This window comes from Dendroctonus ponderosae, unplaced genomic scaffold (genome assembly GCF_020466585.1).
Source record: "Dendroctonus ponderosae isolate FM_Combo_2020 unplaced genomic scaffold, Dpon_F_20191213v2 Dpon_F_20191213_3, whole genome shotgun sequence".
Taxonomy (NCBI): domain Eukaryota; kingdom Metazoa; phylum Arthropoda; class Insecta; order Coleoptera; family Curculionidae; genus Dendroctonus; species Dendroctonus ponderosae.
Window position 1 is genome coordinate 15,727,687 of NW_026018508.1, and position 24,734 is coordinate 15,752,420.

General features: G+C 48.8%; 2 protein-coding genes across 5 annotated transcripts in view; one reads left to right on the forward strand and one right to left on the reverse strand.

Annotated features, from left to right (window-relative positions):
- Nucleotides 1-503: 503 nt before the first annotated feature.
- LOC109538520 lies at nucleotides 504-20,668 on the reverse strand. 4 transcript variants are annotated; one of them, XM_048665253.1, is made up of 37 exons: nucleotides 20,254-20,668; nucleotides 20,025-20,198; nucleotides 19,626-19,709; nucleotides 19,320-19,572; nucleotides 19,072-19,257; nucleotides 18,858-19,022; nucleotides 18,589-18,804; nucleotides 18,462-18,539; nucleotides 18,291-18,407; nucleotides 18,160-18,237; nucleotides 17,969-18,106; nucleotides 17,689-17,910; nucleotides 16,595-17,611; nucleotides 16,344-16,544; nucleotides 16,193-16,285; nucleotides 16,005-16,139; nucleotides 15,846-15,950; nucleotides 15,333-15,794; nucleotides 15,053-15,283; nucleotides 14,819-14,998; nucleotides 14,588-14,764; nucleotides 14,101-14,532; nucleotides 13,562-14,049; nucleotides 13,409-13,504; nucleotides 11,154-13,358; nucleotides 10,792-10,935; nucleotides 10,424-10,742; nucleotides 10,090-10,367; nucleotides 9,808-10,034; nucleotides 2,489-9,441; nucleotides 1,663-2,435; nucleotides 1,577-1,606; nucleotides 1,331-1,516; nucleotides 1,088-1,280; nucleotides 891-1,033; nucleotides 669-842; nucleotides 504-609 (listed from the first exon to the last, which is right to left on the reverse strand). In XM_048665253.1, the coding sequence occupies exons 1-36, from the start codon at nucleotides 20,431-20,433 to the stop codon at nucleotides 672-674; spliced, it is 17,130 nt and encodes a 5,709-aa protein (XP_048521210.1). In that variant the 5' UTR covers nucleotides 20,434-20,668; the 3' UTR covers nucleotides 504-609; nucleotides 669-671. The 4 variants fall into 4 exon arrangements, with proteins under 4 accessions (XP_048521210.1, XP_048521212.1, XP_048521211.1 ...); XM_048665255.1 differs by having other exon boundaries at nucleotides 16,193-16,279; nucleotides 16,344-16,547; XM_048665254.1 differs by having other exon boundaries at nucleotides 13,562-14,046; nucleotides 16,344-16,547.
- Nucleotides 20,669-20,737: 69 nt separating this feature from the next.
- Nucleotides 20,738-24,734, forward strand: part of LOC109538714 (calponin homology domain-containing protein DDB_G0272472) — a 6,123-nt gene continuing 2,126 nt past the window's right edge. The window contains exons 1-9 of the mRNA XM_019906084.2: nucleotides 20,738-21,047; nucleotides 21,103-21,261; nucleotides 21,317-21,523; nucleotides 21,579-21,794; nucleotides 21,900-22,013; nucleotides 22,376-22,946; nucleotides 22,998-23,206; nucleotides 23,258-23,536; nucleotides 23,584-24,076. Of these exons, the coding sequence (XP_019761643.2) occupies nucleotides 20,859-21,047; nucleotides 21,103-21,261; nucleotides 21,317-21,523; nucleotides 21,579-21,794; nucleotides 21,900-22,013; nucleotides 22,376-22,946; nucleotides 22,998-23,206; nucleotides 23,258-23,536; nucleotides 23,584-24,076 (2,437 nt within the window). The 5' untranslated portion in view covers nucleotides 20,738-20,858. The remainder of the gene's footprint in view (nucleotides 21,048-21,102; nucleotides 21,262-21,316; nucleotides 21,524-21,578; nucleotides 21,795-21,899; nucleotides 22,014-22,375; nucleotides 22,947-22,997; nucleotides 23,207-23,257; nucleotides 23,537-23,583; nucleotides 24,077-24,734) is intronic.

The following is a 24,734-nucleotide window of genomic DNA, read 5'->3' on the forward strand; positions in this document are numbered from 1 at the left end:
TACAAAGACCATACCGTGAAAGCAGCACTTGGATTTTCAACACTCATTGTTTCACTTGTATATGCTTACAAAAGTACGCTTTTGAAAATTACGAAAGTCAAAACATGACAATTTCAAAAATGGCATTGACATCAAATGTTAAATATGAAGTTGACGGCTTTTATTTTTGGTTATTTTCATTAATTATAACTTATTGTTCGTGTTATGTCCTTTATTCGAATAAACAATTTTGTTCGATACGAGAGCGAAAATCCGTTTTTGGAACTCCTAAACTCGACTTTGTCTCTGGTGTCAAAAACAAAACGACACTTTTCGCCCTTGTATCGAAAACTACTGTGGCGAACTCTATTCGCCACTTCTCAAGTAGCAGCTCCAACCGCAACGCCAGCTATATCTCACCCACTAACATCTGCGGCGTTTCGATTCAAATAGAATTTCTATTGTGTGCAAAATTTGCGAGTTATAAATATCTTAAAAATGTTACCGTTAATTTGAAAAAACTATTTTCAATGGAAAAACGCATTTTATTCCCATTACATTAAAATAACTATGCAAACGCATCTTGACACTACAAGGACAGCACAATGTGATTTCCAGCCAAATATGGACCTAAAACGCAATGAAAACCGCCCCTTTTTAACTATTCCATTTGCTTTTTAAATACGTACAATCTACAGCCTTCCAGTTGAGTGAGCGGCATGTGAAAAGTGGGTTCGTGGAGTGCACTGGCCGTCCCTAACCGGCTGGTCTTCTGCTCTTCTCGGCTTGGCCAGGCGGCTTTTCAGCTTCATTTTGGCCAACAGCTCTTCATCCAGTCTCTTCTCCAGCTGCTGCTTCATTTCCTGGAACATTCAAAGCTGCCAACCGACTCTGGCCGTCCAAAGGCTCACCTCCAAAGCCACCGCATCCCTGATTATGCGCCTTCTAGGAGGATCTGGCGATGGATTCCGACTCCTTTTCTCCCTTTCCAGGTTCCTCCTCAGCTCAGTCAGGCGCTCCTTCTCCAGCCTGATCGCGTTCTGCATCTGGGCAACTGAAACAAGCAACATTTTCAACCCGCATTTACTAAATTTAGTGGGTTCGGCACTTTTTTGTTGGGTTTGCTTCTGCTTCTTCAGCAGATCCCCTTCGAGTTCGGCGATTCTTCGCAGCAACGACAACCGATCGCGCCCTTCATTGGGTCGCAACACTCCCACTTTTTGGCCCAAACGTTCCAGAACATTGGCTGCCGCCTCACTCAGATGCTTGTGCACGAGTTGCAACTCTTCAATTGTTAAGGCCTGCACAGGAAGATTGATGAACACTGTTAGAGAGCCACTGGCGGACGTACTCCAAATCCTTTGGACCCAGCTTTCTTCAGCAAATCGTCGATGTTTTCCGCACATGGACAGCGCTTTTTGCCGTAGAAAGCCAGCTCGTTATCGGACAATGGGCTGGACATTGCGAGAAACACTGGGGGAAGTGATACTGTTTCGAAAGTCGTCATTGTCAGTTTTTCGTCCTTGAGTTTTCTTGGCTGAAACAATTGAGTTATGGCTCCTGGTCAGGAGTTTCCTGACAGGGAAAATTTTGCTACCTTAGTCTGGCTCGGGCGATCGACAGTTTCCTAAACAAGAAAAGAGTTTTAGGGATCCCCTATGAATGAAGTTGCACGCTTCTCACCCCTAAACTGGCCGGTTTTTCCTTCAACTGTTCCTCTAGGGATTTAACAGTCAGTTCCAGGATTTCGCTCTTCCTCCTTTCCTCTTCCACCTGCTTTTGCAGAACTGCGCTTTCCTTTCTCTCCTTTCTTTCCTTCTTCGGCTTGGGGCCGTCGTCCCTGCTCACTTCAGGCCGCGATTCCCCCAAATGTGCCCCCTTTTCTTCATACGGCCCTGCTTCCTCCTGTTTGCTTTTGGACAAAGACGCCCGCAGCTTGTCAGCCAGGTCGTCTTTTTCCTTCTGCAGCTGCAACGATCGCTTCCTCTCCTTCAGGACTTCCTGTTCAAGCACTGAAGCCACCGAGTGCAGCTCACTGTGCTTTTTTTCCAGCTCTTTGCTGCGTCTCCGCTCCTTCGAAATCACTTTCTCAACTTCGCCGACTTTGTCTTTGATTTCGATGCTCTTCCGCTTCTGGTCTTCTAGCAACTTTCTCAGGCGCGCATTTTCTTTGGCTTTTTCGTCCAGCTCCTGGCGCAGCTGCTCGATTGCGTTTCTCAGGTCGTTTACTTCGTTTTCGTGCTTGGCGGCTACGCCTTTCACGTAGTCCGCGTGGGCTTTTTGCAGCTGATCGATGCTGTCTTCGTGCTTCTTTAGCAGGTTTTTCATATCGCGGTCGAATTGCGTCTTCATTGATGCAATCGTGTCTTGACACTCTTTCTTCTGTTTTTCCAGCTCCGCCTCCAAGGCCTTGGCTTTGCTGCGGAGGTTCTCCAGATCGTTCACCGCATCATGATCTAATGGAAGTTCGACCAACAATCACTAAAACCAACGCAAAAAACTCACTTACCAGCTGCAGCTTCCAGCTTCTGAAGAGCGTTGTTCAGCGCGTCTTTGTTGGTTTTGAAGTCGCCTTTCAGTTTGTCGTTTTCGGTTTTCATGCCTGCATTTTCCTTCTGGGCCTTCGCCAGCTCGCTTTCCAATTCCGCCACTCGTTTTCTAAGTTTCTCGTTTTCCTGCTTCAAACTTTGCAGCGTCTCCATTTGAGTCTTCAAAGCATCGAGCTTGTCGTTCTTGGCTTCGTCCAGCTGTTGCTTTGTTCTGGTGTTGTCGCTTTGCAGATTGGCCACTTTCTGCTTCAGTTTCGCTATTTCGTCCTTCAGGCCTTGGGTGTCTTCTTCCGGCTGACGCACCACAGTGTCTTTCGCCGCTTTGAGCCGATTGATTTCATCTTGCAGCTCCTTGATTTGGGCCTTGAGTTTCTGGTTTTCAGCGCGAAGCGCCACAGCTTCGGCTGCTGACGCTTTCGCTTCGTCCAAGCTCTTTTTCAGCTTCACATTGTCCATTTCCAGCTGGGCGACTTTCTGCTTCAGCTTGGCCTCGCTTTCGCGCAGCTTGGCCACTTCGCTGGCGCTTTTCCTGGCTTCGCTTACAGCGGTATCCAGATCCTTCTGCAGCTTGTCCAGGTCAGCTTGCAGTCTCCCGGTTTGCTGCTTCAATTTGCTATTTTCCTCCTGCAAGGATTTTGCCTGTTGGGATTCTTTGAGCGCCTTCTCCAGGTCGCTTTTCAGCTTCGCATTGTCGCTCTCTGCCTTGGCTACTTTTGCCTTCAAGTCCTCTGGTTGAGGAGCCGGTGGCAGCTGAAGCTGCTTCTTCAGTTTGCTGATTTCATCTTCCAGCTGCGATATTTTTTGCTTTTGCTGGTCGTTGCCTTCGCGCAGTTTTTTCGCATTTTCCGCTTCGTCCACTTTGGCTTTTCCAGCTGCGTCCAGGTCTTTCCTGAGCCCGTCATTGGCTTTCTCCAACTGGGCAACTTGCAGCTTCAGCTTGTTGATCTCGTCTTGCAGTCGGGACATTTCGTTTGTGTGCTTTTTCGCGTCATTCAATGCCGCTTCCAGCTGCTTCTTCACACCGGCGTTTTCAGCTTCCAGCTGCAAAAGGCGCTGCTTCTGCTTCGCGTATTCGCTGGCCAGTTCTGGCTGTTGGGCTTGGGCTTCGCCGGCCGCTCTTTCCAGGTCTTTTTTCAGTTTCGCGTTGTCCAGCTCCAACTGGGCGAGTTTCTGCTTCAGCTTGTTGTCGCCATCCTGGAGTTTGGTAAAGTCGTTGGCTGCCTTCTTTGCACTGTCAAAGGCCTTGTCCAAATCAGACTTGAGCCGGGCATTTTCCGCCTCCAATTGCGCGATTCTCTGCTTCAGCTTGTCGTCGATTTCTTTCAGGTCGCTGACTCCCACAGCCCCTTTCTTCGTTTCCTGCACAGCTGCATTGAGGTCGGTTTTCAGTTTTTTGTTGTCAGCTTCGCTTTTGGCCAGCTGCTCCTTCAAGGATTTGACCGCAGCGACCTCATCGCTTAGCTGCTTGGCATCAGCCAAGGCAGAGTCCAAGTTCTTCTTTAACTTGGCATTTTCCGCTTCCAGCTGTGCCAGGCGCTGCTTCAGCCTATTCTCGCTGTCCTTCAGTTCGGACAGTTTGGCTAGATCGGTTGCAGCCTTCTTCATCTCATCCGCCAGAGCTGCTTTGTCCTTTTCCAGCATGCTGTTGCTGCCCGCTTGTTGGGCTAGTTGGTCTTTCAAGCGAGCTTCGTTGCTTCTGAGTTGCACCAGCTCAGCTTCGGCGCCTTTGCTGGCTTTCATTGCAGCGTCCAGCTCTTTTTTCAGCTTGGCGTTGGCTGCTTGCAGCTGATCGATTTGCTGCTGCAATGCGCTGTTTTCCTGTTTCAAGTTGGTTGATTCTTTGTCCTTATCCTGAGTGTTTTTTCTGGCTGCTTCCAGTTCCTTTTGGAGCTTGTTGAGTTGGTCCTCCAGCAGCTTTCGCTGCTCTGCGGGTTGAGCGTCAGCTTTTTGCTTCAACTTGCCATTGTCCTCCTCCAGCTGCCGGATTTTTTGCTTGATTTTCCCATTTTCGTCCTGCGTTTGCTTGAGGTCGCCCATTGCGGCGTCCAACTGGGACTTGAGCGTGGTGTTTTCAGCTTCCAGCTGAGCCAGGCGTTGCTTCAGCTTCGCGTTCTCGTCCTTCAGCTGGGAGGCTTCGCCTGCGGCTTTTCTGGCACTGTCCAAGGCGCCTTGCAGGTCCTTTTTGAGCTTGCCGTTTTCACTTTCCAGCAAAACTGCCTGCTGCTTGGACTTGGACTCGTCGCCTTGGATCCCGGAGACTTCCGTCCCCATTTTCTTCAAGTTGTCCAGCGCCGCGTTTAGCTCCTTCTTCAACTTGTCGTTCTCCCCTTCAAGTTGGGAAATTCTGGCTTTCAGTTTGCCTTCATTTTGCTTCAGACCTTCCAAGGTGTCGCTGGCGGTCTTGGCGTCGTCAAGCGCCTTTTGAAGATCCTTCTTCAGTTTGCTGTTGCTGTTCTCGACCTCGGCCAGCTTTTGCCTCAGTTGGTCGTACTTGGCTTGCAGATCGTCCGCCAGGTTCTTCTTCAAGGCAGCGTTCTCCGCTTGCAGTTGCTGCAGGGTCTTCTTCAAGGCGCCCAAGTCGTCCTGAAGCTGAGTGGCGGTGGCCAGCTTGGCCTTGGCGTCCATAAGAGCGTTTTCCAGCTGCTTTTGCAGCTTGTCGATCTCGGATTGAAGCGCGGCGGTTTGCTGCCGCATCTTGTTGTTCTCGTCTTGGAGAGCGGCTACCACTTGGGAGCCGCCCCGTGCCTGTTCCAGTTCCTTTTTGACTTTGGAGTTTTCTTCACCCAGCTGGGAGTTGATGGATTCGAGCTGTGCAAGTCGTTGCTTCAAAGCGGCTAGTTGGTTTTGGGTGTCCGATGCGTTTTTCGCCTCCTTCTTTGCGTCGTTTAGCAGGCCGTCCATTTCCTTCTTCAGCCTGGCTACTTCCATTTCCAGGTCTTTGACTGTTTGCTTGCACTTGGCGTTGTCTTTTTCCAGCTCCAGGAGCATTTCGGACGCTTTTTGCGCGTCGGCTCGGGCGGCTTCCAGCTCTTTCCTCGCTTTGGAACTTTCGCCCTCAGCTTGCGCCAGCTTCTTCTTCAGGTCCCCGTTCTCGTTGATCAGTTCGCTGGCTTTCTGGCGCTCGACCTGCGCCAGGTCAAGTTGCTTCTTCAACGCTGCCATTTCTTCTTCCAACTTTGCGGCATTTTTCTTCAGCGTGGCGTTTTGCTCTTCTATCTTGCTGGACAGGTCTTCTGGTTTTTCGCCTGGTGGCTTTCTACTTTCGGCCTTCAAGCCGCTCAAGGCTTTCTGCAGGCTGTCTTCGGCAGCCTTGGCCTTGTCTAGGTCCTGCTTCAAGCCGTTCCGGTCGCTGTTGGCTTGAGCGAGGCTCTTTTCCAGCGCCGTGTTTTCCTTCTCCAGCTGAGCCGCTCTGTTTTTGAGCTTCTGGATTTCGGCGCTCAACATCGCCGTTGGGTCGCTGGCTTTGAGGTTGCGAAGCGCTTCTTCGGAAGCATCGGCGCGCCTTTGAGCCTCCTCCAGCTGCTTCATTAGCTCTTTTATTTTGCCTTTGAAATCTTCGGATGGGGCTGGCGGCGCCACCCGTTCCTTGTCCATTAAGCTGCGCAGCTGATTTTCCAGATCGTTAATGGTGGTCTGCATGGCGTCCTTGTCTTTTGCATCTTTGTCCATTGCGGGCCTTGCCGCAGGTTCCACTGCAGTCGGATGCTTCATTTTCTCCAGCAGGGAGCTGGTTTGCTGCCGCTGGGTGTCCAGCTGTTGCTTCAAGCCGTCGTTCTCCTTTCTTAGAGCTTCCAGGGCGGCGGGGTCGATAGAGGCTCGCTTCAGGGAGTCGTTTTCCTGCCGCAGCTTCAAGTTGCTGTTCTTCAGCTGCTCCAGTTCAGCGCTGAGTGACTGCAATGCGGCCAGTTGCGCCTGCAGGTCCTTGTTGGCTTTTCTCAGCTGATCATTGTCGGATGACAGTTGCTTGTTCTGGCTTTGCAAAGAGTCCAGCTGGTTTTCCAGCTTGGAGCTTCGTCTGGATGTGGTGACAACGTTGCTGGTTAGCATCTTGTCCAAATCCTCCTTTTCCTTGTTGAGATTATCGACGGCTGCCAGCAGGCTTTGTTTCTCCTTTTGCATGCTTTCCAGCGCAAGTTTACTGGATTCAGCCTGCTGTTGCAGGCTCTGAAGCTTGGCCAGCAGGGCCTGCTTCTCTTTCAGACATTCGTCCAGCTGCTGCTTCAAGTTGCCCAAGTCTGGTGCTTGCGGTATTGGCTGTTTTCGTTGCAGCTCGTCTATCAGCTGGAGTAATCGATTCTTCTCCTTTAGAGTATCGTCCAAGTCGGCTTTGAGACCAGCTATCTCTTTGCCACTGCTTTCTATATCAGCTAAATTTGAAGTGTCTTGGGCAAGCGCCCGATTTTCCTGGAGTTTCTTCAGCTCTTCCACAGCCCTTTGAAGGGCGGCCTTCTCCTTTAGACAGTCTTCCAGTTGGGATTTTATGCCCAAGTAGTCGCTTTGTTGCTTCTTCAAGTCCTCGATGGTGTTCTTCAACACGTCGTTGCTCTTCAAGCATTCATCCAGTTGCAGTTTCACCTTGATGTACGCTTCCTGGTCAGGCGGCATCTCGCCCATGTGCTTCTTAGACTCTTCAAGCTCGCTTATTGTCTTCAGCAACCTTTCGCGTTCTTCCCGGCATTGTTGGAGTTGAGTTTGCAAGTTGCTGATGGTCGCGCGACATTCTGATAACTCACGCAGGAGCTTTGGCTGGGAAGAATCAAGCGTGCTGTCGAGCTTTGGAATTTGTGCCATGTCTGGAAGCTGCCCAGGAGTTCCAGCAGGCAGCTGCCCAGGGGTTCCAGTAGCCAGCTGCCCAGGAGTAGGCAGCTGCCCAGGGGTTCCAGTAGCCAGCTGCCCAGGAGTAGGCAGCTGCCCAGGGGTTGCAGTAGCCAGCTGCCCAGGAGTTGCAGCAGGCAGCTGCCCAGGGCTTCCAGGAGCCAGCTGTCGAGGAGTTTCAGCAGCCAGCTGCCCAGGGGTTCCAGTAGCCAGCTGCCTAAAAGTAGGCAGCTGCCCAGGAGTTCCAGCAACCAGCTGCCTCTGAAGATCATTGACCAAGCTTCGGAGTTTTTCCTTTTCATTGAGGCAGGCGTCCAGTTGGGCTTGAAGTTGCGATAAATCGTTGGAACTTTGCAATTGCTCCACTTGCCCTAGAAGCCGTTCCTTGTCTTTCATGCAGCTGGCAAGGTCAGCTTTTAGTTGGGCAAAAAGAGCGAGATCTGGCTGATCTGGGCTTTCCAGTTGCTCCTTGAGGCTTTTAACTAGTTCGAGCAGGCGCTCCTTCTCCTGCAGGCACTCGTCCAGTTTCCTCTGCAGCTCAATTGGGGCTGTTTGGGCTGTTGGTGCTGGAAGGGGAAGGGCTTTGGCCTCGGCCTCTGGAAGCCCGACCACATGTCCAAATTCCTCCGTAACAGTGCGATCTTTTAAGCTGGCATTTTCCGCCTCGAGTTCAGCGATTCGTTGCTGCGCTTTCTGCAGCCGCTCCACTAGATCCTCGATTTGATCCTTGGCAACCTCTTGGACTTCTGTGGAGTGGCGTCTTAGCGCGGAGTTTTCGGCCGAGAGCCTCTCAAAGCCTGCCAGTTGCTCCTTTAGATTCAAGATCGTATCATTGGCTTTTAGAAGCTCATTTTCCAGTTCCCTGATTCGGTTTTCATCAGCTGACCTGGCCGTGTACATCGCTTCTTCGGGAGCTTCATCTTCTGAGTCGGAAGGAAGCGGCAGACTCCTCCAGTCAACTTCTGTAGCTTTTGAGCAAGTGCATTTGGCATCCTCGGTGTTTCGTGGAGAGGGGGAGCTTTGCTCAGTTGTCCTGCACTTGCACTCGACTACTTTGGCTTCTATTTGGACAGTTTGCTTGGGCTTCTTCTTGCAAGTGCACCCGGGACAGCATTTGATGACTACTTTCGGTTCCACTGGTTTGTTCTTTTGCTTGCAGGTGCATCCGGGACAGCATCTGTAGGGCTTTTTGCCGTCCCACTCAGCGTATTGCTGTTCGAGTTCCATAGCGATTCGCTCTATCGCGCACTTTGACTGCTCCAGCATCGTCTTCAGCTGGTAGTTGTTGTCCAAGCTGGTGCCTGGCTGGGTGGACAGTTGCTGCAGCCGCAGGTTTTCCTCTTTGGCTGCATTCAGCTCGCATTGAAGCCGGGAGATCTCCTGAGCATTGCTGGAAAATGACTCAAGGCTCAGCTGGGAGGATTCGCGGTCCGCGAGTACTTCTTGCATGGTGTCAATGGCTCGCTGTTGATTCTCCAGTTGCTCTTGAAGATGGGTGTTCTCGTCCACCTGCTCTGCGAGTTTTTGCTTCAGAATCCTCAACTCGTTTGCGGCAGTTTTCATGCTTTTTTCCAGCGCTGCGTTCTCCGTTTTCAGTGTCTGGACAGTTTCAACCAGGCATTGTTTGTTCCGCCTCAGCGTCTCGGTTTCTTCAGATAGATTATGAAAGGAGGTGTCGATTTTCCCGTGCATCGTGGCCATTTTCTCTTCGGACAACACCAGCAAGCTCTCCTTTCTCTCCAGCTCAATCTTCAAATTGGACACCACTTCTTTCATCTTCACTTGCTGGTCTTCCTTGCCTTGAGCCAGGCAGTCGATGTGGGACACCAGCCGACGAATTTCTTCCTCCTGCTCGCAGATGCAGCGCTCCAGGTCTTCCGTTTGTTGCTCCAGAATGTCCCTGTCGCGTTCTATGAGTCTGGCCTTGTCCAGTTGGGTCCTTAGTAGGTTGCATTCGCTTTCCATGCCCACCAGCTCTTCGTATTTTCGCTTGTACCGCTCTCGCTCCGCCTTGACAATGTCCAGGGATTTCATCTGGATGCACATGTGCTCGTAGTCGTCCTGCATGCGCACCAGCTCATCCAGGCTTACTTGCAATCTGAAGTTTTGTCATGGTGCTGTTTAAGTCATACTGCCTTACCCAGATAGCATTTGATATTCTATGAATATCCCAGAATGTTCGAAAAATATACAGAACATTGCGGGAATATCCTGGGAATATACATAGGTGAACATTCCTAACATGAATGTTCGTCGAATATAAAAAGTATATCCTAGGTATGTAACTGAACATACCATGTACATTCCCAGAACATACCATGAACATACAGTGTATTAACTCTGACAGATTCCTGGGACATGCATGGAATGTTCATAATGTAACTCATGCATGTACATCRCATGGAATGTTCCAGGTATATTCTGGGAATATCATTTTGCTATGTGGGTAATGTATGAGACTTACCGCTCTTTTTCGATCTGCAACACCTCCTGCTCTTGGCACAGCGACTTCAGGCTCTCCATTTCGTGCTCCATGCAGACAATCCTTGACCTCAAAGTGTCGCTTTCGGTCTTTTGATTCAGTGCCTCAATTTCCGCCATTGTGCACTTGCTCCTCATGCTGTCCAGTTCGTCTTCAGCCAACTGAACGTCTTTGTTGGCAAGTTTTAGCTGTCGCTCCAGTTCGTCTACCTGCAAAGCGGTTGAAAAACTCCGAATCTACATGAAATTTACTGATTGCGACAACCCTCTCAGATCTCTGCTTCAAGAGCAACAACTCTTCGTCCAGCCCTCTGGTTTGCTCCACTCGCTTTGCCAGCCGGTCGCGGTCTTTGAGGACATCGTCCAATAGAACCGAGCGCCGCTTGAACAGCTCCACATCTTCAGGCAGATCCTGGAAGCGGTTGAGTTCGCGCTCCAAAGTCTCGACTCTGTTTTGGAGAACGTTGCGCTCGGCGATCGTTTCGTTGAGCGTGAGGAGTTTCTCTTTGATCTCAGCTAGAGAAGCCTGATCTCCATCGCAGCCTAGAAGGCATACAATCGCGTCTAGCTGCATGCTTTGCTGCCTTACCTTCGCTCACCTAGAATCTCGAGCTTCTGTTCCGACTCTATGCACCTGACCTGCAGCTCTTCATTGCACTTCTTCAATCGGGCGTTTTCCTCTTGGATGGAGGACAGTTTGGAGCAATATTTCTTCAGCACCTCTACCTCCTTTTTGATGACCAGAGTTTCCTGGCCTGGCGTTAAACATGAGGCCCGCATTGCGCGAATTTCGTCTTCCATAATGCGGATTTCTTCATCGCACGAATTTGCTATTGAACTCTGGCTGGGCTGAGGCGGAATGTCCGCCATCGGCTTTTGCGGCTGCTCAGCATCACCAAACCCAAACTCAAGGGTATTCTAAACATCACCCCATCAAGGCTTTAGTGAAGAACTTGCATATTTATACCTTCAGTTGCGCCAATTCGCATTGCGAGTTCTCCAGTTTCTTGCGCAGATCGTCCCGTTCCTCCACTATGCACTTAATGTTGTCCAGCTGCGCCAAGGCGGCGGTGGCGATCTTTCGCTGTTCTGCGCAGTACGCATCTTTGGCCTGAAACCGCAAAGTCAGTCTGCTCTTGGATTGGCGCAAAACACGCTTAGAACTTACAAAACCCTTTTTGAAAACTGTTGTCATTTCAAAAAAAAAAACGTTACAAAAACTGACACTTTTACCTCAGTAACAGTGTCACTTCACCTTTCTGCTCCCCACCGGCCTTCTAGACATCCTCTTTTCCGTTGCTTTATAAAACGCCCTGTACAAATACTCACCAACATCTCTTCCTGTAATGCCCTCAACTTCCGGTCGTTCTCGCTCAGTCCAGTGGCGGCGCATTTGCCCCGGCAAGGCAACTCAGGAGCTAACGAAAGACGCTTCAAGCACTCCTCAAGCTTCGCAACTCCCCCAATGGCAGTTCCAATGGTGCGCTGATCAGCCCGATAGTGAGGCTCTGTTGAAGTTGGGCAAACATGTGGACATGCTGCTCCAGTTGCTACAGCTGCAGCTTGCGTGCCAGCGTTCTGAAGCTTCTGGACAGCGGCCTCTTTTGCTTGGGCGGTGGAACTGGTTGTAAAACCCTCAGGCTCTACAGCATCCACAAACTCAGCGTCTGGCTCAGAAGCTGTCTGGCAAGCAGCCAGGCAAAGGCGACCGGCCTCAGTTGCAGTCGCCTGGTGCAACTTTGGTCGAGCAATTGAAGATGTTGCGGTGCTGCTCAGGCTTTGAGCCGCCTGAGTTCCTCGAGGCACCCGCACCGGATCAACTCTGGGTGGCGGAGGTGCAAACCAGCTGACGAACCTTGCAGGAGCCTGGCGTGGCACCACAGCTGCTTGCTCAATCGCTTGCACGTATTTATCTGCAGGTTTTTCCGCAGCTTCTAATTGCGCATCCACAGCAGCCAGTGCAGCTATTGGCTCAGCATCAGCAAATTCTTCGATATCAGCTGCTTCTTGCTGGGGCAAAGCTTTGATCTCTGGGAGTTGCGACTGGGATGCGGCGAAACCACTGCTGACGAATGAACGTGTGGACCCACTGGGCGATTCCTCGGAAACTTTCGTGTCCTCCAGCGGCATCGCCGCTGCTTCTGGGGCGTTTGGCTCTTCAAATGATTCCTCGCCAGATAAATCCTCAGAAGCAGTTCGGCTGAAGATTTCTACAACCTCTGGTTCCGATATGGTAACAAATGTTTTCGGCGTGTCCTCTTTCACGCCCTCATCATCCACGCCTTCTACTTCCAGAACTGCCTCAGCAACCTCATTTTGTTGAGTAAAGTCTCCTGACACTGTTTGCTGTGAGAGGACGCTGAAAACTTCGTCCAAATCAGATGTTTCCCTGGCTAGTTCCTCTGGCAAAGGCTCAGCTGCCTGGGCAGTCTCGAAAATTTCATCTCCAATCTCCGAGTCTGTGTTAATGTCGCTCACATCCTCGATAGTAGCCAGTGGCTCTTCCCCCATAGGGTCCCTATCGGCGCATGGCGCCCTACATGTTTGGGAGGCGAATCTTCGCTGGTAGATGGCTTCTGGGAGGGTCTGCGGGGTTGAACGCTCGGCTAGCAGAGGCGCACCCACTGGAACTCCCAATATGTGCCCGGATAGAACTCCGGGCACTGTTGGAGGCGCTGGAATCAACTCCTCGGATACGCTCTCCCAATCCAGGACGAGTTTGGGCACCCATTTGTGCAGCGTCTGGATCTCTTCCTTGATGGCCGTGTCCGATAAGCTGGAAACTTCGGCATCCAGCAGGGAAAGTGAGTCGGGCTTGGTTGATGCCACCTCCGGACGTCCCGCCCAATCAGGCATTCTCCTTGGGGAGTAATCGTTCGGTAGAAAATACCCCGGGGGCACCAAGTCATGAGGCGTATCGCTGTCCCTGCCTGTAATCACTCCAGCGGTTTCTTCACCAAACCAGCTGGGCCTGTCCCGGGCGTTTCTACAGGGCGCCATACACTTATGGCCTGCCTTCCTGGTTTCGGTTGTTTCATCCCGGGATCCAGCTGAAACACCCTGTAGGGCGTGCAGGTGAGCTGCTGAAACAATTGATCTGGGGGTTAGGAACTCGTCTTTGGGGCTTCTAGGGGTTTCTTCTTTGGCTGCTGGGTATCCAGGCTTTTTCGTTGGGACAGCAGTTCCCAGGTCAGCTTTATCTGGGACTTCTCCTACTCTTGCCACGTTGCAAGTTGCTCTACATGGCTCTGGCCCATGAGCCGGTTCTTTAGCGTCCAAAGCCGATGTTGCCTGCGATTGAAGCACACTTGGAAAGGGTGCCACACTTGGTTTAACTTCGTCTGTGGATTTTCTCCAATCTGGACCACCGGGGTGATTGCAGATTGCTTGACAGGAAGGCTCTTTTCCTCCAACATCAACTGCAGCTTCAACTAGTTCCTGGCCTTTTGGCTCGCCTTCAGCTTCGGGTCGTTCAATTTCTTCTACCGCCATTTCATACTCTTCAATCTCTCCTTCGAGCGGCTCAGCTTTCAGCTGAAACGCCTCCTACTAGCAACTCATTACCACTTCCTCACCTTACTTACTTTAACAGGTTTCTCCTGATCCTTGTCTTTTTCTGTATCGGACCACGGCTCGTCTGATGGAGCTTCTTTGGGTGCCTCGCCCAAATCGGGCTTACCCTGAAATGTTCAGTATAATTTAGCGTTTCAGTAAGCTTGCAAGAAGACAGTGATTACTGCTGCAACTAGTTCCCCGAGCGCTTCTTCACGACTGATTGCTGAAGGCTTCTCCAATAGATCTTCAGCTTCGAAGGCTGGTTCCGGAGATTCTAAGAGTGGGGGCACCTTGGCTTCATCAGCTCTTGCTTCTTCTTCTTCCTGGCTCAAGGGGGCCCGATCTGGATATTCACCCACTTTGGCTGCTTCCTTTTGTTCAAGGAACTGTTGTTGCGACGGAGTGATGGCAGCAGATTCTCCAAGAGACGGTTCCCTTTCTGCAGCTTCTTCATGACTGGGCTGCACCAAGCCTCCTACTGGCTCCGGAGGTTGTTCTTTCGCTGCTTCATCTCCTTTGAGAATTTTCGGCTTATCCAGCCGTTCCTCTTCAGCCGCAAAACCCTCTTCCCTTCTTTCCTCTGGCCTCATCGGCCGTTCTTCCATAGAATCTGGTGGTTTTTCCGCTGGCTCTTGGTCTGCTTCAATACTTCTTCTTTTGGCAACGCCTTCTAGAAAAGAAAAACAGATGACTTGCGGACGCTATTTGCCATCATTTTTACCAGGAGGTGCAGCAGCTTGCTCGGGAAGTTTGTCTGCAGGCATTGCAGCTCCTTCGGCTACTTCAGCTGTTGAAGGCAATTGCGCAGGGCCACTAGGGGGCTGCGATACGAGATGTTCGCCAAGTTGCTCGCCTGCTGTCTTAACAGCGACTTCCTTGGGTATTCGGTCTGTTTCTGCTTCTTTTGGTGCTTCTTCGACTGTCCGAGTTGCAGCAGGTTCTTGGCTTAACGCTTCAGCAGGTGATGCTATTTCAAAAGCTCTTTTAGGCTCTTCTTTCTTTTCCTTTTTGATAGGCTGCTGACGTGGTGAGGCTCCAGCTGGCTGTTTTTGAGCTGTTTCATCCAGCTCAACATCTTGAATGGCTGAGGGTTCATCTTGTGTCTGTAGCGGCGTTTCAGGCTCAATTTTCCTTTTTTGAACTTCTTCTCCGACTGAAGAACCTTTCCCATATCAAACTGCTTTAAACCTTCAGTATTAAATCCTAACCTTTTTGCTTTGGTATTTCCTTTTTTTCTTCTGTTTCTCCGCCCTCCTTCGGCTTTTCGGCTTGTTTGGGGGCGGGAGCCGCTTGAAGCTCAACATCTTCAATTGCTGAGGGTTCTTCTTGCGTTTGTAGCGGCTTTTCAGACTCAATTTTCCTCTTTCCAACTTCTTCTTCCCCTTCTAAAGGACCTTTCCCATTTCAAACTGCTTTAAGCCTTCAATATTAACCCCTACCTTTTTGCCTCTGCATTTCCGTTTTTCCTTCTTTTTTAACTCCGCCCTCCTTCGGCTTTCCTGCCTGTTTGGGGGCGGCAGCCACTTGAAGCTCAACATCTTCAATTGCTGCAGGTTCTTCTTGTGCCTGCAGCTGCTTTTCATGGTCAATTTTCCTCTTTTCAACTTCTTCTTCTCCTACTAAAGGACCTTTCCCTTATTAAGGGGCTTTAAAGCTTCAACTTTAGACCTAACCTTTTTGCTTTTGTTTTTCCGCTTTTTCACCTTTTTTAGCTCCGTCCTCCATTGGTTTTCCTGCCTGTTTGGGGGCAGGAGCCACTCGAGCCTGTTCTTGCAGCTCTTGGAAAGGCAAATCGATAATTTCATCACCTTCGATAATATTTGATGATACTCCTTCAGCTGCTGCTGCTTCAGGAGCTTTGCCTGCGGTAGTTTTAGCGTCTTTTGCAGGTTTCACAGGCGCGCCTGGGTCATTTTGAGTTAATTACTGTCTGTACGAAAATAATTTTTTTACCTGGTGTTCTTGAGGTTTTTTCTATAGCTAAAGGAGGTTTGCGATCGGTGGCCATGGGCGGCTTTTCTTCTTTTTGAAGCTGTTTTTGTTCGGCTTCATATTTTGGGGGCTCTTTGCCTTCTTTGGCAGGCCTGGTGATTTCCTCAGGTTTAAATATTTTGCCTTTCTCTTCTTCGGGCTTTATTTTAGCGTCCTTTCTGTCCGCCTCTCTTTTTACTATTTTCGGCTTTTCGTCTTCATCCATAGTTGTGGGCAATTTGTCGGCTTTACTCGATTTAATTCCATCTGCGCCTTTTTTGACTGGTGCTTCTTTCGGTTTCTTTTCTTCTGTTAATCTTTCAATTGGTGGCCCAGCTTCTAACGGGACTTTTTCAGGTCTCTTTTTAGTGGCTGCAACTGTTGCTTTTTCAGCTTCATCAAGATCTTGTTGGGCAACTGTTGCTTTGCCAGCGTCCGCTGTTCCTGATGGGGAAAGAAATGTAGAAGGCAGAAGTTAAATTAATTGATTTCTACCATCATCGACTAGCTTTCTTGATGGTTTTTGATCGGTTTTTTTGGTTGAAACCTCTGGCATTTTCAACTTCGGTTCTTCTTCTTGCTTAAGCATCTGCCTTCCACCTGGCAAGTCGAAGAATTACTTGGCCGGACAAACGCGGCAATAAAAAATATTACCTTTATCTTCTTCCTTCGGTGCAGGTTTACCTTTTGTTGCTATTCCTCCAGGTTTTCCAGCTTCGCCCAATTTCTCCTGGTCCGCCTTTCCCCTGCCTTTGGTTCGCCTTTCAGGGTCATGCTCGATTTCCTTTGCTATGGATAAAATCTTCATAAGTTTAACAACTAGTTCCACATATTAATCTAACCAGTGGCTTCGGAAGACTTTTCGGTATCAGTTTTTTTTGCTCCGGTAGGTTCCTGTTGGGGTTTTGGCAATCCAGATGTTTCCAAATCTTTTCCTTATGAGAACGCAGGTTTTTATTAGAAGAGCGAAACAACGCCTGATTTTTTACCCACCTTTTGGTTTGTACTGATCGTCAATCTGTTTCTTCCTTTCTTCTTCAGCAACTTGTTTTGGTGCAGCGCTTCTTGGACTGTCTTCTTTCAGTTCGCGCTCGGTTTTCGCTTCTTCTTTCTTTGCCTTTTTAGCGCCTTCCATTGAAGCCTCCGGAAGTTTGCCTGCTTCGTCTTTTTTCGCTTTACTGGGCTCCGGTTGAACTGCTGCAATATCAATGTAACACGATTTTTGTAGACTATTCTGTATTTACCTTTTCGTTTGTCTGCCGCTTCCACTTTTTCAGGTGCAGTTTCTTTTTTTCCGTCTTTATCTGCAAGCTTTCTACCATCGTCAGATTCTCCAGGCTTAGCAGGTGCACCCTTTACTCCAACACCCGGTGCTTTGGGCTTTGGAGATGCCAATTTTTCAGTTGCATCGGATTTTTCAGGTTTAGGAGCACCGCTCCCTTCCTCAACAGCTTTCTGAGGTGCAGATCCAGCAGTTTCTTCAAACCTCTTTCTTGCTGGGCTTCTCGTTCTAGCTTTATCGCTGTCATCGTCAGCACCTTTTGGTCGGGGTTCTGGAGCTTCTCTTTTTGTCACATCAGCGCCCTTTTGATCAGGCCCTCCATATTTTTCTTTAGCGCCTGCGTTTTTTTTATCTTCTACACCAGTTTTTTCTAAACCTGGAGCTTTTGCTTTTGAAACAGCCGCCTCCTTTTGCGCGAGCCTTCCATCTTTTTCTGCATCATCTGTTTTCCCTAAACCAGGACCTTTTCTCTTGCCATCCTTTCCTCTGCCATCTTCTTCTTCAGCTCTTCCTGCAACATCGCTACCCTTTTGCTCAGGCTCTCCATCTTTTTCTCTAATGGCGGTTTTCCCTAAGCCTGGAACTTCCTTCTTTGCAACATCCGCTCTCCTTTGCTCGAGCCCTCCATCTCTGTCTTCAACACCAGTTTTTCCTAAACCTGGAGTTCTTTCTTTTGCAGCAGCCGCGTCCTTTTGCTTCATCCTTTCATCCTTTCCTTCCACACCTGTTTTTCCTACACCTGGACCTTTCGTCTTTGCAACATCCGCTCCCTTCTGCTCAAGCTTATCCGTTTCTTCAGCTCCTGTTTGTCCTAAACCTGGAGCTTCTCTCCTTGGAAGATCCGCCCCCTTTTTCTCGAGTCTTCCATCTGTTTCTCCAACATCCTGCTTGACAGGACGTTTTCCCGGCTCTTTTGAAGTATCTGCACGTTTATATCTGCCTGCTCCTTCTTCCATAGCCTCAGCGGCCTTGCCAGGACCTAAAAAGCCATTGCCTAGTCTATATGCGTTTTACCCAAAATAGAGCCGATTTAAGCTGCACACTCGTTTTAAGCACCTGGTTTGGTCCTTTGCCCATCATCTAAAATACCCTCATGCGCTTTGCCTCGGCCTTTGGTTCTAGCTGCTGAGACGTCCTTCGGTTTTTCCATAGTTGTCTGGGCAGCATCTTCAGGAGTTTCGTCTTTTTTTGAGGGTTTGCTTGGGCGCAGCATTGCATTTTCCATAGGTCCTCCCTTGGCAGGTTTGCCCTCTTCCTTGGAACCTCCAAACTCCTGCCCTAGGGGTAAAAATAAGAAAATTGGCTTGCACGTCGGGTGAGTCTTGAGTTTTTCTACCAGGCCTTTTGGCTGGTTCCTCCGTTCCTTCTTGCTTCGTATATTTATCGTCACTTTTTGATTTCCCTCCTGGCTCGGCCCTTTTTGGACCTTTATCTTCCTCAGTAAGCTTTTTATCATACTTGACCGGTTCATGGGCTGAAGCAAACTTCTAAAGAAGCTCATTTTAAAAACGGTTTATATTTCCCTACCTTGACCTTTGGCTGCCCCATCACCGGCTGGTTTCTTCTTTGCTCGATCAATGCCAGCCGGATGGGCTTCGTCTGGTTCTAAAATTGAACTTCAAGCTCTACAAAGGAAGCAATTGAAAATAATCCAATACCTCGCTTAGGGCTCACAGGTTCTCCAGCTTTTCTTCCCAGTTCCTCTGGGGATGAGGGCCTTCCTCTGCCTCTTCCGCGTCCTCTAGCTTCTGCCTGCTTGCGCTCAGCTGCTTCCTCTATAAACTCCACATGTTGTTAAATATCCAACTCACGTTAACCATTTGCTTTACCATCCTTCATTGCTTCTTTTGCTCTTCTAGAGGCAGCTGCATCTGCACCCGATGCATCTCTTGCCCCGCTCTCTTTAACTAAGTTTATAACGTAGGGAAGTTGTTTAAAGGAAACTTTCGCTCAAACCTGTGGGTGGAATCTCAGACGCTTTTGAAGCAGGTTTGGTTCTAGTTTCGCTTGCAGCTCTTTGCGCTTCTTTTGGCTCTTGTTTTGGTACTCTAGTGGGGCTCTTTGGCCTCCCAGCACCATCCCCTGGCTCTTTTAGCACGGGGTCTGCCTTCCCCTTAGCTCTAGGTTTATCCTCTTGTGCTCTTGCAACTTTTGTGTCTCGTGGTTCTTCACCTGGAAGAAATGTGCTTAGCCCAGTAGACCGATGCTTATTGTCTAGATGAAACCTCCAACTAATTCTTTCTTCTTTGCGGGTTTCTCGCCTGGTTCCCTACTGGTTTTAGAGCTGCTTCTCTCTCTGCCTGAGGTCTTGGGTGTGTCGCTAGGAACATTAGACTGACCTTTTGGACTTGCCTCTTTCTTTAGGGACGGCTTGGTAGATGGAGGTTTTTCTAGGAGTTTTCAGTTTTAGCAGACACTTTGTAGTTATCGTCCATTTACCTGGTTCAGAAGCGGTCTTTCTACGGCCAGACTTTTCAGGCGCTTGTAAATCTTCAACTTGCCTCGTCTTCAATGTTCCTTCCTCTTTATCAGCAGGTTTAGGCGCTGTAGATTTAGGGCGTTTCGTTGGCACCGCTTGATCGCTGTCTTTTTTCGCTAAAGCTTTGGAGGATTTCCGTCGTTTGGCTGTGAAAAAGGCGAAAAAAAGCGCAATTGGTGAGTGTTATTGATATTTGATGGTTAATTACCCCGGCCTTGTGCAAGTGCCTCAGCGGGCTGCACTTCAGTTTTCTGTTTCTTCGTAGGCTTCGCCTCCAATGCCTCCGCTTCAGAATCGGCTGGTTCTCTTGCTCTTTTTTTATCGCGTGGTATTGCCTTCTTTTCATCTCTTTTCCGACTCACTGCAGGCTCGCTGATCGATCGCTTCTGCCGCTCCTGTTTTGGACGAACGATTTCTGCGGAGCTGGATCTTCGTGCTGCCTCCTCAGGCCTGGCTTCGCCCTGCCAAAGCGAATTGCAAACTTGTACTTGGATTGAATCGAAAGAACACTTACCGGATATTTTTTCTCGCCAGTTTTGTCTGCTTCAGTCTTTTGCGCTTTAGCGAGCTTGTGTCTTTCTTTTGCGAGTCTCCTGTTCTAAAAAATTAAAAATACCCAATGTGTACATTAAATTTAAGCACTTTTTCACTTTTGCAATTTATATGCCGCACCCCGTAGCGTTTTTTGCCCACGCCCGGTCAAACCAAGGTTGTTTGCTGGATTTGACCGCAGTGCGGAGGAGTGAGAGCAATAGGGCGTAGCCATGGAAACCCGCCGGTCTCTCTCCCACATGCCCGACATACCAGGGCGCATTACAAAGTTAGTCATTTAAACAGATAAAGGACAGCAATTTTTAATTCGAAGACATCAATCAAAATAATCATTTGGATGTGCAATACCGTATTTCTTTACCAGATCGTTCACCTGCCGCTGCTGTTCGGGGGTGAGCTCGATCTGCCTGTAGATGTCGAGCAATGATTCCAAGTAGTCGATCTTCTTCTTCAGCTTCTCGATCTCCCCGTCCTTGTTGGCGGCCATCGCATTGAAGAGCAGATCCAGAGGAATCAGGTTTTCCAAGCAGAATTGCTGAAAAATTGAGCGAACGTTAGCTATGGACAGCCACTGCTTAGAAAGCGCTTACTCCTTTGGTGCGGGCATTCAGCTCCAAGATATGCTGCCTGCGCAGCTCAACTTCATCGCACCAAGCCCTTCGGTCCGTAGCTGACCAGTAATTCTTCATTCGTGCTTCAGAGCGCGCATGAGGAATGTCGAAGGGCTCCCCCCTGCGGAAGATGCGCTCCTTCTTGTTCACATAGGACATGACTGATGATGGTTAATCAGTGACCTCAAGTAGAAACATGTATATAGAGAATTCACGGTTTAGATTGCGAAAAATGACATAGTAAAAGGTGAGGTGACAACTAATCAATGGATGATTAGCCTCAATGTAGGCAGTTGAAAGCAGCTGGTGGTCTTTTTGGAAACTTTTCGATTAATTCTTGGAAGCAATTGAAATAAAGGGAGTTTTTTGGTGGTTGTTGGTCATTTTATCAGCAAATAATTGAAGTAGCTGACAGCGTTCGAAGAACCAGCAATGGGCGGTTTTAGAACACCTGGTCATCTGAAGCTTCTTTGAATCCTCTCACAATGTGACAGTTTGTCAAAATTGTTCCTCAACCTCAATGAATCGTTAACTTTACCCTTGATCGTTAATTTTCAAGTAATTTTTGTTTGCGCCACCTAAAAATGACGTCGTACGTGCAGAAAAGAACCAGAATGTTCATGGATCGTTCGCAATGGCTGCGACCAGAGCGCCGAAGATCTGAATCGCGCCTGAAGACTTATTCTTCCTCTACCGACATTAGAAACTGGTGCGACGTTGTGGAAGATCGGCGGCAGCACATTTTGGAGCTGGTGGTTAAAGAACTGAACAAAGTAACTGCAATTCCCTAGAAAAAGTAGGATATGGAGTTCCACCTGGTTGTTTCAGTGCAGTGGAACGTTGGTGCCGTTGGATGTTTTGGTGAGCATGCTTCTATCCATGGGAACCGGCGATCCCTCCAAGCTGAAAACCTGCCTGAAGCAGCTGTGGGACTTCATCTTCGCCTTGCAACTGGGAGAAGAAGATGAGAAGAAACTGAAGTTCATGGTAGCAGTCAAACCTGTGTCCTCGGGCATTTAAAGACACCTCTGGACATTTTCAGATGCAAAGCATGGACAGCGTGTGCAAAGAGATGTCTCTTCAATACTCCAAGAAATTAAATCTCCAGGTGGAGAGCGACGAATGCGACCCAAAATGTGTCGCAACCGCAAGACACTCTAGGGAAAAGGAGGAAATTGAGCAGCTGGTGAAGGGCACTTTGCGCAGTCGGCCCACTATCGAAACCAGAATGTCCGGGCCCGGAAAAATGGTCAGTTTTTGCCAATCAATTGGTCTTAGTCACAACCGCACAACCTCGATTTAAGGTCACAAGAATCAAAGGACTGCAGCCAGGCTTTCAAGTGATCGACGATCCTTCGCAACCTACGCGCATCACTATCAAACCTTCCAGACGTCTCGAACCTGTCAAGTCATCTTCAGAGGCTGTGCCGAAAGCACCCAGGGAACCTTCCCATAAAAGCATGTTGAAATCGCTTGGTCCACCAAACAGTGGCGGAGAAATTACTCCTGATAAATTAGCAGTAAGTCCCGATGTTCTCCCTTATTTAGTTAGGCATCTTCTTCGTTTTGTTCGAGTAGGGATTTGATTACTTTGAACCCTTTTGAAGCCTCCTGTATGTTTTCAGGCAACTGAAGCCCTGTGCAAGGAGCAAAGAGATAAAATCGAGTCCTTAACAAAGGAGAGGGACGATCTGAAGACGAAACTGGACGCGTGCTTGAAGGAGCTGGATAACTTCAAGGTAAGTGTGCTTGGGGCATCAGAAGCCAGTGTCGGAACAGCAGAGACTAAAAAACTAAACCCGAAACATTGTCCTTTTCTAGAGCTTTTTGTCCATCGTGTCTCAGCGGCGTAGTCTCAGTCTGAACAAAAGCAAATTTTCCTTATGCAACTGTACCTCGTTCTGTGACTGCCAGTAGATTAAACCCAGTTTTCGTCTGATATTTTTCGAATTTTCTTCCTGGGGGAGAATTAGCCACGCGTTACTGCTGCATGTTCACACCTGCGGATGTCTGGCTTCGCTTTCACTTTTTCCTACTTGTGAACATGCAGCAGTAACCTGCTGGATTCTGCTCCCTAATCCAAAAATTTCCCTCAATTTAGAAACTGCAAACCGTGGCAAATCCAACTCTGCCCGCCTCCTGCCAGCAGGAAATTGAGGCACTGGAGGCGGAAATAAATATCATGCGCAGCGGCAACCCGTCGCCTGAAGAAGAGGCGGAAATCATCAAAAAGGAGGTGAAAATATTGAAGAAATACTGCAGCAAACTGAGGGAGGTGGAAAGTGAGAACGAGAAACTCAAAGTGGAACTGGGAAGCCGAGTGGCGATAAAAGACAGCGAACCGGGCATGGACAAGGACAAGGTGGAGACTCTGAAGGACAAGCTGAAGAACTGGGAGGAGCTGACCAAAGAGCGCGACTCCTTGGCCAATCGGGTGCATGTCCTGGAGAAGCAACTGCAGCAATACCAGGACCTCCCGGAGGACGTGGAGCTGTTGAGGAACAAGTCGGATATGTTGGACAGTGTGATGGAAGAGCGCGATGGCTTGAGCCAGAAAGTGAAGATGATGAAGAGCATGGAGGAGGACATGCAGAAGCTGCGCGCCAAAGCTGACAGGGTAGACCAGCTGGAGCGGGAGCTCAAAAATATGTCCAAAGGGGACCGCAGTTCAGGTAATAAATAGGCATCTAACTGGTTGATTGATCTAACTAGAATTGCTGCAGGTTTTGAGCTGAAGAAGACCAGGTCCAAAGCAGAGAACCTGGGGGTGGAACTGCAGAACATGCGCTGTGAAAGAGATGCAATGAAGAAGCGAATTGAAAGCATGAAGAAAGAGATTGATAGCCAAAAGGCCAAGGTGACCGAAGCGGAAATGTTGCGACTGGAACGCGATCGCCTGCAGATCAAACTCAACGAACTCTCAGACGTCCAGGTAAAAAACGCATTGGTCTGCTGGCAGGCCCACCAATAACGAACTGTTCAGGCCCAGTACGAAGATATGATCAACAAAATGAAGATATTCGACAACCTGAAAGCGGAGCGCGACATGTACAAGCAGAAGTACGAAGAAGTGCTAGATATGGAGTGCAAATGCGACATGCTGAGGACACAAGTCGATGAAGCCAGAACTGTGAGCCGAGAGAGGGACCATTTGCAGAAGCAGGTGGAGGACCTGGAGGCCTGCATCTGCGAGCAGGAGGACGAGATTAAGAGCCTGGTGCTGCAAGTGGATAACTTATCCAGGACCAAAAACGACACCAATGTGAGTTGAATGGGGCACAAGTTCAAAAAGTCAGGTATCCATTCCAGAACCGCATCAACACCTACAAGGAAGAACTCAATAGAAAAGACCGGATGCTGGCCGCCTCCCAAGAGCAGCTGATCCAGTCGCAAACCATCAACTCGCGTATTCGCGAGCTGGAAAAGCTCCTCCACAACGCCGAGCACACGATTATCCAGAAGGACTGTCACATCAAATGCCTGGAGAACCAGATGGGGTGCAAAGTCGGTTCGATAACCGCCAGCAAGGCGGCAAACAAACGCGAAATAGACGCAGTGGACCTGATGAGGAAAGAGCTGGAAGCCGCCAAGGCCGAAAACAGAAGACTGCAGGAAGTAGCCACTAAGATGCTGTCGATCAGCGGCGATGATCACGTGAAGAAGATGCTGAAGCAATCGGAGTGTGCGGTGAAGAAAGTGGTGCAGGAGATTGGGAAACAGTACAAGGAGTGGGATCAGATCAAGCGCAAGGACAAGGGGAAGTTTGGAAGCAACAGGCAGGATTGCGTGTGTCATAGTCCAGGTAGTCCATTTTTTCCCACACGGTTTGAGATGATTTGTCAATTTCCGCTATTCAAATGAGGTTTTGGCGCATTTCAAGCAAGGCGTGCTGGAATGAGGCCGTTAAAGTGAATAATAAACATCGTAAAGTTTCTTCATAAGTATTGGCGCCACTGAAAATATTGCGATCAATTGTCCATATTTGCTTAGCTCGTGAGGCGAAAATGAGATTTAAAGCAAGTCACTTTAGCAAATGAATGTTTCACAAAATTTAAACCTAGGATTGACACGTTAGACACACCTAATGTAATTTACAAAATAGACTGTTTGAATTGTGATAACACATACATAGGTCAAACAGGACAATATCTAAAGAAAAGAATATACGAACATAAGTATAGCCTAAGAAAAAATAACGAAAATGGTACAGCATTAGCACAGCATGCACACCAGAAGTTGCATAATTTTGATTTTGGTAACACAAAAATACTGATTAACGAGAGTAATTATAATAGGCGAAGAGTCCATGAAATGATACAGATTAAAAAACATAACAATGCTATGAATTTCAGATCGGATACCGACAATCTTAGCTCAGTATATCATACATTAATTAAATGAAATAAACATAGAATATTAACTAACACCCGGTATACTGAAGAATTTTGCAAACCAAAAAT